General features: G+C 45.1%; 1 protein-coding gene across 1 annotated transcript in view; it reads left to right on the top strand.

Annotated features, from left to right (window-relative positions):
* LOC121288357 (ankyrin repeat and fibronectin type-III domain-containing protein 1-like) overlaps positions 1–12028 on the top strand; it is a 179755-nt gene extending 167727 nt beyond the window's left edge. The window contains exons 15-18 of the mRNA XM_041206911.1: positions 4849–5015; positions 6170–6389; positions 7224–7891; positions 11741–12028. Of these exons, the coding sequence (XP_041062845.1) occupies positions 4849–5015; positions 6170–6389; positions 7224–7891; positions 11741–12028 (1343 nt within the window). The remainder of the gene's footprint in view (positions 1–4848; positions 5016–6169; positions 6390–7223; positions 7892–11740) is intronic.
* Positions 12029–16226: the final 4198 nt, after the last annotated feature.

Below are 16226 nucleotides of genomic sequence, written 5' to 3'. Positions count from 1 at the left end.
GTTAGACAATGGTGTTCCCCAAGATTCTAGGCTAGGACCACTGTGTTTTTGATATATATAGATGACTTAGATATTAGAATATAGAGTAAAATTTCTAAAATTTACTGATGATAGCAAATTTGGAGGTGGGATAAACAATGAGGATGATACAAATTGCAATGAGACACAGAAGAGCAGAATGGCAGCCAAGTGGCAATGGAATTTAATATAGAGAATTGTGAGGTGATGCATTTTGGCAGAAGGGGTAGGGTGAGGGGGTATATATTTAATGGAGCAGTTCTGAAGAGTGTGCAGGGACAGAGGGACCTGGGGGTTCATGTGCATAGCTCCTTAAAGGTGGCAGGTCATATTGAGAGAGTAGTTGGCAAAGCATATAGGATCTTGTGCTTCATATATAGAGGTATTAAATACAAAAGCAGGGATGTTTTGCTGAACCTTTATAAAGCTCTGATTAGGCCACAACTGGAGTATTACATCCAGATCTGGTCACCACGCTTGAGGAAAGATATGAGGATCCTTGAGAGGATGCTGAGGAGATGTATCAGAATTGTTCTGGGGATGAGAGATTTTAGCTACAAGATTAGGTTGGAGAAACTGTGTTTGTTCTCCTGGAAGCAAAATGAGATTATGGGGAAATTTCATAGAGGTGTAAGAGATTATGACAGATTTAGATTAGGAAGACACGAGAAAGCACACCGGCCCAGAATACGTCTGGACAAGTGAGATGTGCAGAAGTCGGGACTCACCTTTAGGGCCTTGCTCAGATCACAGAAATACGAGGAGAAGATGCTGGAGCCCTACAGCTACCGAACCTTGGAGGAAAATGTGCATCACAAGCTGGGTTGATTCTCATGAACGTGGCTCCACTGTGAAGCAGCTCACAGAAGGTGGAAGGTCTCTGTTGATGCTTTGGGTCTGCTTCGGAACATCATGGTCTTGGCCATAGGCTGCTACGGATGATTGGTGAGGTGGGGGTAGAGGAGGGTCTAGTTGTGAGTGGGAGGGGAAGGTGTACTGGGGGAGGTCGGAGAGGAAGATCTCAGTATGACTGGGAGAGGAAGGTGTAAAGGGTGGGGTGAGGTTGGGGGAATGAAGGTGTCAGGGGATCGAGGTTAGGAGAGGGGGACAAAGGTGTCGGGGGGGTGAAGTTGGGAGGGGGAGAAAGGAGTATGGGGGAGGAGGGTGTAACAGGGGAGAATGCAGCAAATGGAGAAGGTTTAAGGGCGGGAAGATGTAAGGGAGGGAGTTCGGAGAGGGAAGGTCTCCAGGGGATGGAGGGAGTTCGAATGGGGAACGTGTCCGGGGTGGAGGAGGGTGTTCGGAGAGGGGAAGATGTCTTGAGCTAGGAGGGACTTTGGAGGGGTGAAGGTGTCAGGAAGGAGGAGGGAGTTTGGAGGGGAGAAGGTGTCCGGGCGAGGAGGAAGTTTGGAGGGGCAAGGTACCTAGGGGAGGAGGGAGTAAGTGTGGAGGAGGGAGTAGGGGAGGGATGTCCAGGTGAACGTGCAAGGGAAGGGTCTGTGAAGTCAATGACTACCTCCTAGGGAGTGAACCGAGGATGGGTGTGGTAGAAGGGATGGTGAGTGTGAGAGGGGGCAGAGGGAGTCAGGAGGGCGGGATGGTGAGGGTACATCAGTAGCGTTAGAAGGGATGTCATGGGCAGTTGGTGGGGACTGGGGGGCAGACATAAACCCTGAGGGATGGGAGGGAGGAGGCCGGAGTGGTCAATGTGAATCGGGATGGGATTCTCAGGAAGATATAGAACATGGACATCCTGAAAAGACAAGGTTTCGGGTTGGTAGGTGATGGTGGGGAGGTAGAATGTGATGCCGGGGGTTCGACAGTGATGGGAGATAGGACACGGGTGACTGGTGGAGGGGAAAGGACGGGGGAGCTGATTCAAAACTTCACTACAATCATGGTTGTCAAAATCGAAACTGAGTGGAGACTCATGTTGGATAAGCATAGATGCTGCATGGGAGCAAAATCAATGGGTGGGTGGAGATGCAGGCCAGCTCAGTTGGACAACTGAAAGAACCCCAGCAGACAACATTGAAATGCTTGGGACAGTCAGATAAGTATCATGGATAAAGGCTCCGCATGCGTGGGAGAGTGCCACACACACACACACTTCTCCCTCCAGAATCACTCTTGGTCCAGTATTCAATGGGAGGACCCGCAAAGCCTGCAAAAGAAGCTGAAAGACAACATTATACATTATCGAGTGAAAGTGAATATATTTTCAGATTATAAAGTGACAAAATGTGTTCATCAATGCAACCACTAGGTGCTGCCCTGACATGTGCAGCAGGGGTGGAGAGAGCTTGTGAAATGGTTGGCTCTGTTGCCTCTGATGACTTAGCTGTGCATCCTTGGAGAGCTGAGGTCATGAGGGCTCAGGCTTGCTTTGGCTGTCCTCCTGTGGGCCAGCTACTCCCTCTGCAGTGACAGAGGACGAGGTTGAGGACATCACAGGCAAAGGGGACTTGGACAGAGCGGACAACTTCTGAGAACCTGAGTGGATGACCCATGGGTGTCCAGCTGCTGCTCCCCCTTCCTTTGGGTGCCTGAAGGCCCCAATCTGACTCCTTGAGAGGAAGGAGCACCTGGAGGGATGCCGAGGTGCCCTATTTCCCTCTCACATTACCACTGCACGAACTCACCCATGGCTACCATGATGGAGTGCAGGTCTGCACACATCTCTACGTTCTGCTGGACCAGGGTCTTCATGGCACCCTCCAACTTTTGCTTGGAAACCTTCATATGCGCACATGTGGGCACCACTTCATCAGTGAGCAGGCAGATGTACTCCTCTCACTTGCGTGCCACTCTGTTGAGGGCTTCCAATAGCTCTGCGCGATGTTCCCCCACCTCTACTGACTCTCCATGATGAGTTGGAAGGCCAAATTCAGAGGCTCGTCATCTGACTGGGACCTCACAGATGCCTCTTCCTCAGCAGTCCTCCGAGTGTTGGGGAGCTCGCCTGAACCTGCCTCCTCCTGCTTCAGACGCGTGTCCACGCAGTGACCACCAGATTGTAAACCCAAGCCTTCTCTAGATCTAGGTCCCACTGAGGTGTGTGTCTGTGCTGATAGAGGCTGTGGGTAAGCGCGGTGACGGGTCTTCCAGGCTGCTTATTTCTAGCTCTTCAATGGAGGAGGTGTCCTCCTCGCTGGAGGTGAGGATGTGGATGGAGCTGAGTGATTGGCTGTCTGAGGGTGTCAAGTCGCTTGGCAGAGCTCCCTGTTTATGAAAGTAGAGATAATTAGTGCATGGCAGCAGAGTTAAAAACAGGAGAGAGAGCACTCCACAGTTGTGCTGAGAGAGAGATGATATGGTGTAGCACCTCACATGGGTGTTCGCCACCGATCTCACCATTGCCGCAGGCAAGGTTCACATTCTCACCAGTCAGTGTCATGGCACGCTCCTCAAAGTGAACGAGGGGCCTAAATTGGGCCACCCCGCCCCCGGTCTGGGAACACTCCCTGCTGTTGCAAGCCAGCTTCTCCTGCATGAAAGCAGATGGGGAGAGTGTGAGCAGGACACATGGCACTACATGGAATATTTGTGTGGCGAGCGGAGCCATGGATGGGATGAGGATGTGAGCTCCAGAGGATATGAGCCTGGTGGAAATGTGAGTGTTTGTGTGAGAGTTAGTGTTGTCCCCTGAGGTGTGAGATACCTGTGGATGTGTGATGGGTTTGGGAGTGCGTGAGTTGAGTGTGATGAGGTGGTTGACATGCCCTGGTGGAACAAATGAGATTATTCATCCTCTTCCTGCACTGGATGGCTGATCTCCTCTATGCTCCAGTGGAGCTGACTGCCACTGCCTCCCAGGCCAGATTGCTGACTCTGGTGGACCTCCTGCGGCCAGAGCGGGTGTAGAGGATATCACGACGGCCTTCTACTGTGTCCAGCAGGTGCCCCAGAGAGGTGCCATTAAATTTGGGGGCTGCTATCTTCTTTGCTTTTGGAGCCATCTGTCGCCTGGAGCACTCCTGGTCTGTAGACATGAAGTAGACTGCCCACTAGTGTGCTTTAAATATGGTGCCCAGAGCAAGGAAGCGCTGAGGTCACGGTGTGGTGGGCAAATCCAAGCCCCACCCACCAGCGATCCAGCACATTTCCCATGTACACATTATTAATGAGGTGGGATGTGCCTGGAAGGGGATGACGTGATGGGAAAACTGGCTGGCGGGTAAAGTGATTTTTTTCATGCCCGCTACCGCACTTAGTGCAAATCTGGGATGATTCCACCCTATATTGGTGAAATGGTGTTTCTCTCTATGTTAAGCTCCAGGAAAACACCTCTCTTTAACTCAGCAGTAGACACAGTTTAACCTCAACACAGTTACACAGACACCCCTAGGCTGTCAGTATTACTGACACTCACTGCTGTAATTCAACTCAATGTTCCACAAGAAAACATACGAGTTCACACAGAATTGCAGTAACAATATGTCACACGTTCCTTTCAATACGGTAGCTTTGGCAATAAGTTGTCTAATCATGCTGAGACGGACCTCGGCAGAAAACTGGACAAATGACTTAGACACTGAAACATTAAGATCACTGATGCATTATATTCCATAAATTATACATTTAATTTCCTTTTGCTGGATTTTTCTTGTCAATTCTTCTGGAATTTATTTTAAGAAAAGTGTAACATTTTTATCTCGTCTTTGCTGAAATTGTGTCAACATCTGATGAGCAAACCTGAATGTCAGTTTACAAGATTGAGGTGTCGGCACTACAAGCTGGGAGTTTTGAACCATCTTTGAGTGTTGCAGTACAATCCACTATATGGGTATTAATAAAGCTGAGTGTAAAAGTCTGTTTTCTGTCTTTCAGTTCACTTCTTCACCTATGATAAAGCTTTCATCAGCCAGTATTGCCAAGTGTCAGCACTGCTGGAGTTGGATTTACTCCTCTCCCAGCAGGCACTGAGGGAGGCATTTTCTGACTCTGAGGTCGTGGCAGCTAAACAGAGGCATCAGCAAGTCCAGGACTTTACTCAGGTGAGCAGGATTCTAATGTCCAGTCATTGTTACAACTGTACAACAAAGGTGAATAGATCACACCCTTTGTCAGTGAGTGTCCTGGATATTTAACTGAGGACAGACAAAGATTTGGGCTGGGTGCTCCATCAGTTGATGATGTTTGCTCTGTTATTATGGGAAAACTGGTGAGTAATTAAATGGCAATAATTTAGAACAGCCTCTCAACATCAATACCATCCAACATGTTCTGCCAATGGATTAAACAATCACCGTTTACTCAGAATGTGCTAAATGGAACAGATTACTGCTTACGCATGGATTATGCTGAGTGAGCTGTTTGTGTACAAGCCATAACATTGTGGGATGATGGTATCTCTTTAAATATGTGCTCATCTTAAAAATTCCTTAGTTTGTTATTGTTCTAAGAGCAGTAAATTCCAGAGGATAAAAACACTCCAGGATTCCTGATGCCTTTTTGAAGCAAAGTTTTTAAAAATGTAAAGTACATTTTGCTGACAGTCCCAGTGCCTGGGAGAAATGGAACAGAGAGATTATCTGGAATATCTCCTGAACATGTTCCTTAAAATACCAGGTAAATTGTAGGTGTTAATGATGCTGGACACAGTATTGTATAACAGGAGCATACTTTGAGAATCCAGGCAGCAAACCCAGGTCAGACTGATGCAATGAAAGCTTCTTCTGTCTTCTGGCTGAGAGAGTCTGACATAAATGAGTTTGGACTGTCTCAGTGCCACGGTCCAGTGCACAAACTGTCCATCATTTTGCATCAATTGACAATGTACTTCAGAAAGTCTGCGGAATTTCTATTCTAAGAAATAAAAAAAGTGACACAGTTGTGGGTACACTTCCTAACTTGAAGATCAGGTACATTGATAGCATTGGTGTAGAGGGGCCATTACTCTGACCCATGTCCCTAATCCACACTGTACCTGATCAGGGATTACCTAATGCAGGCACTGGGAGCCTGAAATGAAAAGTATTCCATCCCCCAGCACAAACATCCCTTAGTTTGGCTAGCAAATAAGAATTCAAACTGACAGTTTGCTTAATCCAGGATGTTTATTGAGTGATGATGTACAGTATAGCTTTCTGTAACTTGTTTGTTTGAGAGATACCATACTATCTCATTATTAACCTCTGACGTTTTTCAGCAAATGGAGGAGATCTGGCGGGAGAGGCGCTGGATAATGGATGTTCTACAGTACGCAAGGTACAAGCAGCCTCCAGGGGGCATTCCATTGACCTGGCTGATGGATTTTACCACAGATATAAAAAAGGACAATCTGCAATCCATTTCATCCAACCTAGATTATTTGCCCTCCCCAACCCCCTCCCCAGAGACCAGTCGTAAACATCCCACTGGTAAGTCTGGTATGAAACAGCACTGGGCACATTCAAGCCCTGGTCATGATTAAAACATTGAATGTGAATTTTTTTCAAACTTTGAAAGAGGCTATTTTGGTCTATTACATTGCTCTGTTGTTTAAATAAAAGCTCATTCACTCCAATTGGCCCATCCAATTTCACAGCTCCATGTCAGTGAGCTGATGGAATTTCTTTGCACCAAATTCTTCCCTGAACCACTGTCTGTTATGGGATCTGCCTGTGCTAGTGGCCTGCAATATCTCACATTAATGGCCATTTTTCATGTGAAAGGTTACACAGTAACAACTGGTTATGATCCATTACTGAACATCACTGAGCCTGTCACTTTCCTCACCGAACATTCATGCATGTACTTTGCATGGAGGCACTAGGTGGTGATCAAGAAAAGGACAGTTGCTTATTTTCTCCTCCCGGCTGAGGCCAACTGCGGTTCTCCAAGTGCAGCCTAGCTGAAATCAGCTAGTACAGCACAGACCAGGCATCAAACTGTACTTTTCCATTTCTGTAAAGGTTCCATTGATCCCTGGCCTTCTTCACCTATATCTCACCCTTGGTTGTCCACATAAGCTGTACTCTCTGCCATTCCAGGATTTTGACCACTTTCTTTCTGATGATGAGATTTAAACAGCCACAAAATGAAACTGGACATAAAGTGTTATTTTATTTACAATGCTTAATGGATCAAATGGGCTTCTCCCTCCCTAAACATTATTCTCATGTAATCTGGCTGACTGCTGTTCCACTCTTTTCTGCAGCTAATCCAGGGCACTCAGTGCTGCAGGACTCACAACACTGAATGCATTTGTTTCCCCCCACCAGATTCACATGGGATATCAGATGAAGAAGGTTCTTCAGAGGTATTTTTGGCCACAGACAGTGATTATGACTCTAGCAGAGCTCAGAGCCCCAAAGAAGTCGATCTCATCTGCTCATCAGCCACTGACTGCAGCAGAAGACCCAGCCACAGTCTATGTGATAGTGCTCCTGATGTTCTTCAGGCACATGAACTCAAATCACAACTAGTAACCAGCAGTCGTGAGGACGCGAGGCACACAGCTCTCTATGACAGTGACTTTGTGCTCCCGAGCAGACAGCTTGAGCTTTTGCACATCACAGAAAAAAGGCAGGCCTATTGTGTCAGAACGAGCAGCCTTGATATTCCAACTCAATCCTTCCACATTCAGAGAAAATGTTGGTCACGACCTGAATCCATGGATGAATGCCCAACAGAACAAAAGTCCAGTGGATCAAGTGCGAATAGGCATAGGCCCTGTGTGCCTGTCAATACAGACACACCTCTTCATTCTGAGGATACTTCAAGACTAACAAGTCATTCCGAATCCCAGGATTCCACAGAATGGATTAACCCTCATCAAGAATCTCTGGAGAAAGAAGAACAACCCTATGAAGGGAAAAAACTGAACTCTGTGAGTTTAAGAGTTTACCCCCAGTACCACACGGGATTGTCCAAGGAGATATGTGTCAAGGTATGCCTGTCCCTTCAATATTTGCTGCAAAATTTACATATTCCTTTGGGCTCAAAGTCACTGTCCAACTACAATATATAGACCCAGTGGGCTGACTATTTTTGCTCTAGTGATGGCACACTTGAAGGCTGGGGAGTGGGTGAAGAGTGGGGGAGAAGGGGCGGGGTACTGCATCAGAATGGTTCCCTGATGCATTCCCACTTACAGGGAACTTTATTGGGAGGGCTGGGAGTTGGTCAGCATCCTACTCCAAGGAGGCAGGCAGTTAAGGCCTAGTTAGAGGCAATTTTGCCACCTTGCCAGCATTTGGCCGCCATATGCAGAGGCTGCCAGCTCAATGGAGGTGGCCATGCCTCAGGTTGGGTGGCCAACGGAACCAGAAGTCCACCCCCCCAAAGAAGGGGCCACAAGCATGAATGACCAAAATCTGTTGAGGGCTTTCATGGTTCCTGACCTGCCTCAGCAGTGCTCACTTCTCCCGGTGGGGCTGCCGAGGCTTCAGAGGTGCCAGCCCAGCATCAAGAGCTTGCCTGCCGTTCTTAATTGGATGGCGAACACAGAGGCAGCCAATTAGGGAGCTACCTCCCAAATGGTTGCTGAGCAGGTCTCACAACTAGCAAGTGTGGGTTTGGGGCCCCCATTTCGTCTTGATATTGGGTTTCTGAAGCCCATGATAAAATCCTCCCCCCAGCAATATTTTCAGTGAGCAAAGTATGGTGCAGCTTCACTCTGCCTCTCACCCAAATGGTACCTGTTCATTAAGCACTCCCAGGGCAGGTACAACACAGGCTACGTACAGAGTAAAGCTCCTTCTATACTGTCCCATCAAACACCTCCAGGGCATGCATAGCATGGGTTAGAAACTGAGTTAAGCTCCTTCTATACTGACCCATCACAGATCCAAGCTCAGAAGAAAATATTTATAAAGGGCCAAATGTCAGATGAATTGGGGAAAATATTTTGTTTTGGTGGTTGGGGTGGGGGATGTTGTGGTTAAGTTGGGAGTTGTTGTGACAATTGGGGGAGGGGTTGTTATGATGTATGGGGTGGAGGGTATTGTAAATGTGATGATTAGGTTGAGAGTTAGTTGCTATGGTGATTGGAGTGGGGGATTGTTGTTGTGGTGATTGGGGTGGGAGTCGTAGTGCTAATTGCGGTGGCAGGGCTCTTGATATGGCGATTGGGTGGGGAATTGTTGGTGTGGTGATTGGGTGGGAGTTGTTGCTATGGTGATTGGGGTGGGGGATTGTTGGTGTGGTGATTGGGTGGGGGTTGTTGCTATGGTGATTGGGGTGGGGGATTGTTGGTGTGGTGATTGGGTGGGGGTTGTTGCTATGGTGATTGGGGTGGGGATTGTTGGTGTGGTGATTGGGGTGGGAGTTGTTATGGTTATTTAGCCACAGCCCTTTCTCTTCTGGAAATTGTACTCCCCTGAGGTTATTTAAACCTTTTTATAAAAGCAGAAAATGCTGGAAATAAGCAGCAAGTAATCAGCATTTTTGGAGAGAGAAACAGAGTTAACATTTCATAGAAACATAGAAAATAGGAGCAGGAGTAGGCCATCTAGCCCTTCGAGCCTGCGCCGCCATTTATTATGATCATGGCTGAGCATCCAATTTAACAGCCTGCTCCCGCTTTCTCCCCATATCCTTTGATCCCTTTTGCCTTAAAAGCTACATCTAACTCCTTCTTGAAAACATACAATGTTTTGGCCTCAATTACTTTCTGTGGTAGTGAATTCCATAGGCTCACCACTCTCTGGGTGAAGAAATTTCTCCTCATCTCAGTCCTAAATGGTCTACCCTATATCCTCAGACTGTGAACCCTGGTTCTGGACTCCCCCACCATCAGGAACATCCTTCCTGCATCTACCCTGTCTAGTCCTGTTAGAATTTTATAGATTTCTATGAAATTCCCCCTCATTCTTCTGAACTCCAGCGAATATAATCTTAACTGACTCAATCTCTCCTCATATATCAGTCCTGCCATCCCAGGAATCAGTCTGGTAAATCTTCGCTGCACTCCCTCAATGGCAAGAACATCCTTCCTCAGATAAGGAGACCAAAACTGCACACAATATTCCAGGGTCTCACAAAGACCCTGTATAATTGCAGCAAAACATACCTTCTTCTGTATTCGAATCCTCTTGCTATGAAGGCCAACATACCATTTGTCTTCTTTACCATCTGCTGCACCTGCATGCTTACCTTCAGCAACTGATGTACGAAGGCACCCAGGTCTCGTTGCACATTCCACTCTCTCAATTTATAGCCATTCAGATAATAATCTGCCTTCCTGATTTTGCTACCAAAGCGGATAACCTCACATTTATCCACATTATACTGTATCTGTGATGCATTTACCCACTCACTCAGCTTGTCCAAATCACACTGATGCATCCCCGTATCCTCCCTCCCAGCTTTGTGCAAATTACATTTAGTTCCCTCATCTAAATTACTAATATATATTGTGAATAGCTGGGGTCCCAGCACTGATCCCTGCGGTACCCCACTAGTCGCTGCCTACCATTCAGAAAAAGACCTGCTTATTCCTACTTTTTGTTTCCTGTTTGCCAACCAGTTTTCTATCCATCTCAAAACACTACCCCCAATTCCATGCACTTGAATTTTACACGCTAAACTCTTATGTGGGACTTTGTTGAAAGTTTTCTGAAAGTCCAAATAAACCACATCCACTGGCTCCCCCTCGTCAGCTCTACTAGTTACATCCTTGAAAAATTCCTGGAGATTTGTCAAGCATGATTTCCCTTTCGTAAATCCATGCTGAGTCTGTCTGATTCTGCCACTGTTTTCCAAGTGCTCAGCTATTAAATCTTTTATAATGGACTCTAGGATTTTCCCCACTACCGATGTCAGGCTAACTGGTCTATAATTCCCTGTTTTCTCTCTACCTCCCTTTTTAAATAGTGGGGTTATATTAGCTACCCTCCAATCTGTAGGAACTGTTCCAGAGTCTATAGAATCTTGGAAGATGACCACCAATGCATCCACTATTTCCAGGGCCACTTCCTTAAGTACTCTGGGATGTAGATTATCAGGCCCTGGGGATTTATCGGCCTTCAATCCCATCAATTTCCCCAATACCATTCCCTACTAATACTGATTTCTTCCAGTTCCTCCCTCTCACTAAACCCTGTGTTCCCCAACATTTCTGGTATGTTATTCATGTCCTCCTTCAAGAAGACAGAACCAAAGTATGTATTTAGTTGGTCAGCCATTTCTTTGTACCCCATAATAAATTCCTCTGTTTCTGACGGTAAGGGACCTACATTTGTCTTCACCAATCTTTTTCTCTTCATATACCTATAGAAACTTTTACAGTCAGTTTTTATGTTCCCCGCAAGCTTACTCTCGCACTCTATTTTCTCCTTCTTAATCAATCCCTTGGTCTTCTTTTGCTGAATTCTAAACTGCTCCCAATCCTCAGGGCTGTTGTTTTTTCTGGCCAATTTGTATGCCTCTTCCTTGGATCTAATACTATCTCTAATTTCCCTTCTAAGCCATGGTTTGGCCACCTTTCCTGTTTTACTTTTGCGCCAGACAGGAATAAACAGTTGTTGCAATTCACCCATGTGCTCTTTGAATTTGGATGGCCTTTCAAGCCCTGACATACATTCATTGACATGAAACGTTAACTCTGTTTATCTCCCCATTGATCTGTTGGATTTCCTGATTGTTTCCAGCATTTTCTGTTTGTATTTCAGATTGCCAGCATCCACAGTATTTTGCTTTTGTACTTAACCTTGATTGGAGATTTTATTAAATGCATTTTTGAGCAGCACCTTATTTCCACCCTTGTTCCTAACCACCTTTATTTCTCCGATCCTAGCTTCATGTCACAGGCAACACATCAGCACAAGAGATTGTTAAGCTGGTGATAAGGGAAACAAATGAGACAGCGATGAAAATGAGTGGAGACAAAGATGCCCAGTTTTACAGAGATGACCAGCTACATCACTTTGGCCTGGTGTTATCCATGGACAACACGGAGAAATGGCTACAGGATGACTTTCTGCCCCTTTCTCTACAGAATCCATGGACCAAGGGAAAATTATGTGTTCGTATTAAAGAGTATTCCCCCCTATTAGTGCAGTATGGTAAAGCAACAACAGTATGAGATGATGGATGAGCTACATAAGTGACTGGTGTCCACATCACTCTCTCTTCTTTATAGCGTTATGGTGTGACCAAATCCCCACCAGTCACGAGACCGAAATATTCAGCCTTGCTACGGGCCACATAGGAACCTACTTCCTCATTTTACCAAAGACAGAGCCTTTGTGTTAAAATTAAAAGGTGAAGGGAAAGGAGCAAAGATTTTAGGATAGAAATCTGTCTCGGACGGTGGCGCAAAATGGGCGTTATTAGATCAGCCCTTTATACACAGTGCCTGATACTCAGTTCCATTGATCACCCATTTTTACACAGCGCCTGAAATGAATTTCTGCTTATGGTTCTTCAGGATTCAGGTTTTGTGGATTGAAGAGAGTTTTTGGGATTGTCTAGGAATCTCCTTGATGAAGATGAAAGCAGGAGGAAAGAAATTAATTGCTCTGCAGCGTTGATGCTCAGTGTAGCTTCAGACTTTAGGAATACTTGCACATTATTCAATCACCTGAACTATTTTTAAACAAAAATGAGGAGAATATCCACTGAAGTCACTGATCTCCCTCTAAGGAACTTCCAAAATTTGAAGCTGCTCTGTTCCACACGGACCTTTTGTTACTGAAACAAAGCAGCCTTCCTCTGTTTACAAACCTGTGGATATTGATTGCGTCCAAAACTTAATAGCATGATGTTATGTTCAAAACGAACACTGAGTATCATATGTGACGTTATTTTGTGCTAATTATCGTCTATATTAAGACAACAAAGTTCTTTGGTATGTGCACCACAAATTAATCTTTTTTTGTACGTGATAGAAATGGTACCAAACTGTTACCAATCAGAATCAGCTTGTTTGGCATTTACACTGCTCACACTTTATGGTGTCAGATTCTTTCAGCAACTTATTGCATCCCCATCTCTAGCTTCCTCCTTCCTTTGTTAACAGGCCAAAATGTGCTCTGTAGGGACATTGTCTACTCTTATTTTTTCAGGTGAAACAGAACATGATAGTTTAAATAAGTGGGCACACTGTGCTTTAACATGAAAGAACAAGAAAAAACTGAGAAACATTTCCTCTTTAAAATCTACATCTTTGACAAGTTTTGAACAACTCTCCTAATCATCTCTGGCTTGGTGTCAATTTTTACTGATTACGCTTCTGTGGAGCGCCTTGAATAGTTTTGTTATGTTAAAGGCGCTGTATAAATGCAAATTATTGTTGAACCATTGACAGTAAATCTGGGGCAGGAACAGTGAGTCATGGGTACAACAATTGGTCAGTAAGGTCTAAATTATTAAGCTGGGTGCCAGTAATTTCTGCAGATGTTCTGCTGTTTATTTGTTGGTGCTACTCAGAATATTCTACCCTGTTCCCTCTATTACTCCTGCTCCAAAATACATTTGCATAACGACTCAAGCAAATTATTGGGACTGTTTGGTTCAGGCAAGTGTGAGAGCTGTTTACCCCAGTTCTTTATACATGGCTACACCTCTGTGTGATGGAATGAATTGCTTTGACCATAAGTGTTCAGTTTAATTCAGGAGTGTTTTGTTGAAATCCATTTATAGTTAGTAGTTGATTTGATCCTATTCCCCAAAACTCATTAATAAATTTGAATGCTAAATTATATTGGCCATATAGCATTAGGGAATGAAATGTCTTTTAGTACACTTGCCCTATCATTATTTCTTATTTTGTGGCTCATATTCATTGTATTTTTGCATAAAGCATCCAGCAGCAAGTGTTTGGTTAATGCTGCTGTCCCTCCTCAGGGTAGAAGTCTATAAATTGATACACAGCAATAGTCTAAGTAAAGAGATGAGGATCCCTTCTTTAGTGGGACAGCTCCTTGCATTCTCCACCAGCAGTCCTTTTGAGCTCTGTAGAAGCAATTTTCAAATCTCTTAGTGTAGGGTTCTGTAGCAGAGCTCAAACTGTAATGGACAGCTCTCCCCCTCCAGACCCGAAGAAACACTGTTCAGTCAGAGAAACTGATAAACTTTGAGATGTTCCATGAATTCAGTCACTCATTCTAGTAGTTGAGTGATTTAAGTAGCTCTGTAACTAATTTCAGCATCCCTTAGTGGGACATAATAGGTGAAAAATCAGCCAGGTTCCTTATTCTGATCCACCCAATGACTGCTGCTGGATTGTGAGTTTTTTGCTTCTGATACTTCCCACAATCTCATTGCTTGCGAAGCCTCATTATCTAGATTCACACATGACTGTCAGTGAAATCAGTAATGAAACAGACTCCTTGGCTGATGGTGTGTTTAAAAGCTTCAAGGACTATTCCTGTGCCTCAACTCCATAGCCATATTTCAAGCTTTATTAAATATTGAGTAGGAGCAGGCGATGGCAACCTGTTTCACTTTCTCTTTCCACTCAACTTCCACACACTGCCCATCAGGAGTCACTGAGTTGCTCTTTAGTACAATATTTACATGTTTGCTTAGAAAGTGTCATTTTCTGTTCCTGGCTTTATATTTTGTTCCATGGCTATGGTCAATCTCACCCCCAGTTTCACACTCAATTCCATGGCAGCGGTCACTGCTTCACCCACTGGTTTTATGCTTTGTCCCATGGCTGTGGTCATTCTCTCACTCCCTGGCTTTATGCTCATCCTACAGCTGTGCTTTGGGTTGTTTTACAGTTCTATATTTTACATAATTCCATGATACACAGTCACACTGTTTTCCAATGTTTCTCAGCTCAGTTACATTATGATTGGTCAAGCATGTTTGCTTTCCATAGTCAGTCATTCAGCAGTTCCCTACCCTTAATCAGAGTATAATCTCATGGTTCTTCCCTCTTATTTGTGAGTTGTGTGACCTCAACCTTAGCAACATTCCATGAATTTGTTCTTGTAGTTACACACTCTCCCACAGCTCTGTGCTCTCAATCTGATGTTGGTTCACTGACTGGTCACCAAAAACCATGAGACAAGGTCAATGGACTATGTTTGATAAGAAAACTGTGAGACAAGAGGATTAGCTGATGAGAAGAAAACTTGAACGGGAACCAGTAATGTGTTTCTGCCGTGGAGGGAACTGACTGTGAGAAAACAGAGAGAGGCGGGATCAGCGATCAGTGTGGATCTGGCAATGAGAAACTGGAAGCCACAACCAGCAAACATACATTTGACAATCAAGGTGATTGTCAAAGCACAGATTGAGGTAGGAGTAGTGGTGAGAAATGATTGGTTAGCAGATTCTGTGAGTGATAAAGAGCAGAAGATTAATCCAAATCACTGTGACAAATTTAGGAAGATGAGCAAGAATCCGTGGAAAAGCCAATATGGAGAAAGCATGGAACACAAAGTCGACTGGAGTCAAGCAACCAGAGCAGGAAAATAACCATATAAAAGCAAAATACTGCAGAAGTTGGAAATCTGAAATAAAAACTGAAAATACTGGAAAAATTCAGGAGGTCTGGCAGCATCTATGGAGAGAGAAACAGAATTAACATTTCTGTACGACTCTTCAGGAAAATAACCAACACCAGAACCTCTGCAGTGAGAACTCAGTGCAGGATTTGTAGCAAGAACACTTGGGCTGAGTGTGACATGTGAAAAGCAGCAACAATCAATATAGACTCAGACAGGTAAGCAAGCAATGGGAAACCACACAGCTTTAAACCTGCTGATACTCTCTGAACAGATGCACCATAGACACACTTGTGGGGGCATCTCAAAACTAATTCAGTTTTTTTCACATCCTGCTTGTCTTTCACACCATATCAAAATGATCAAAAAGTAATATCAAATTAATAAACTTTCCTTTTTTCTCCTGCTGGTGTGTTTGAAGGCAAGGGACTCATAAAATCGAGCGTGTGATCTGCCTGCCATCTACACACCCCTCCCGATCTGTCACCATTTTATGGGGGGACGGTGGAGGTTCCAGGAGGCCAGCCCACCTTTCGGCCCATTGAGGTCCTTAACTGGCCAATCAATGGTCAATTAAGTGCCTCATCTTGCCCCTGCCTCTATTTTACAGAGGAAAGCTCACACCAAGCGGGTAGTCTGGCAGCTTTTACTAGGTGGGCTGGTGTCAGCCAAAGGGGTGGTCCTCCTTTGGGGATCCTCTGTGCCCATCGGAGGCATTCCACCCAAGGTCATACACATTCCCCCACCTTACCCCTCCTGCCTGAGCTCTGAAACCCAGCTCCCATTTTCCTCACTCCCCTCCAAGGGGAGCCTGCCAACCTG

Source organism: Carcharodon carcharias, chromosome 15 (assembly GCF_017639515.1).
Source record: "Carcharodon carcharias isolate sCarCar2 chromosome 15, sCarCar2.pri, whole genome shotgun sequence".
Classification (NCBI taxonomy): domain Eukaryota; kingdom Metazoa; phylum Chordata; class Chondrichthyes; order Lamniformes; family Lamnidae; genus Carcharodon; species Carcharodon carcharias.
This window is presented reverse-complemented; position numbering and strand designations above follow the sequence as displayed.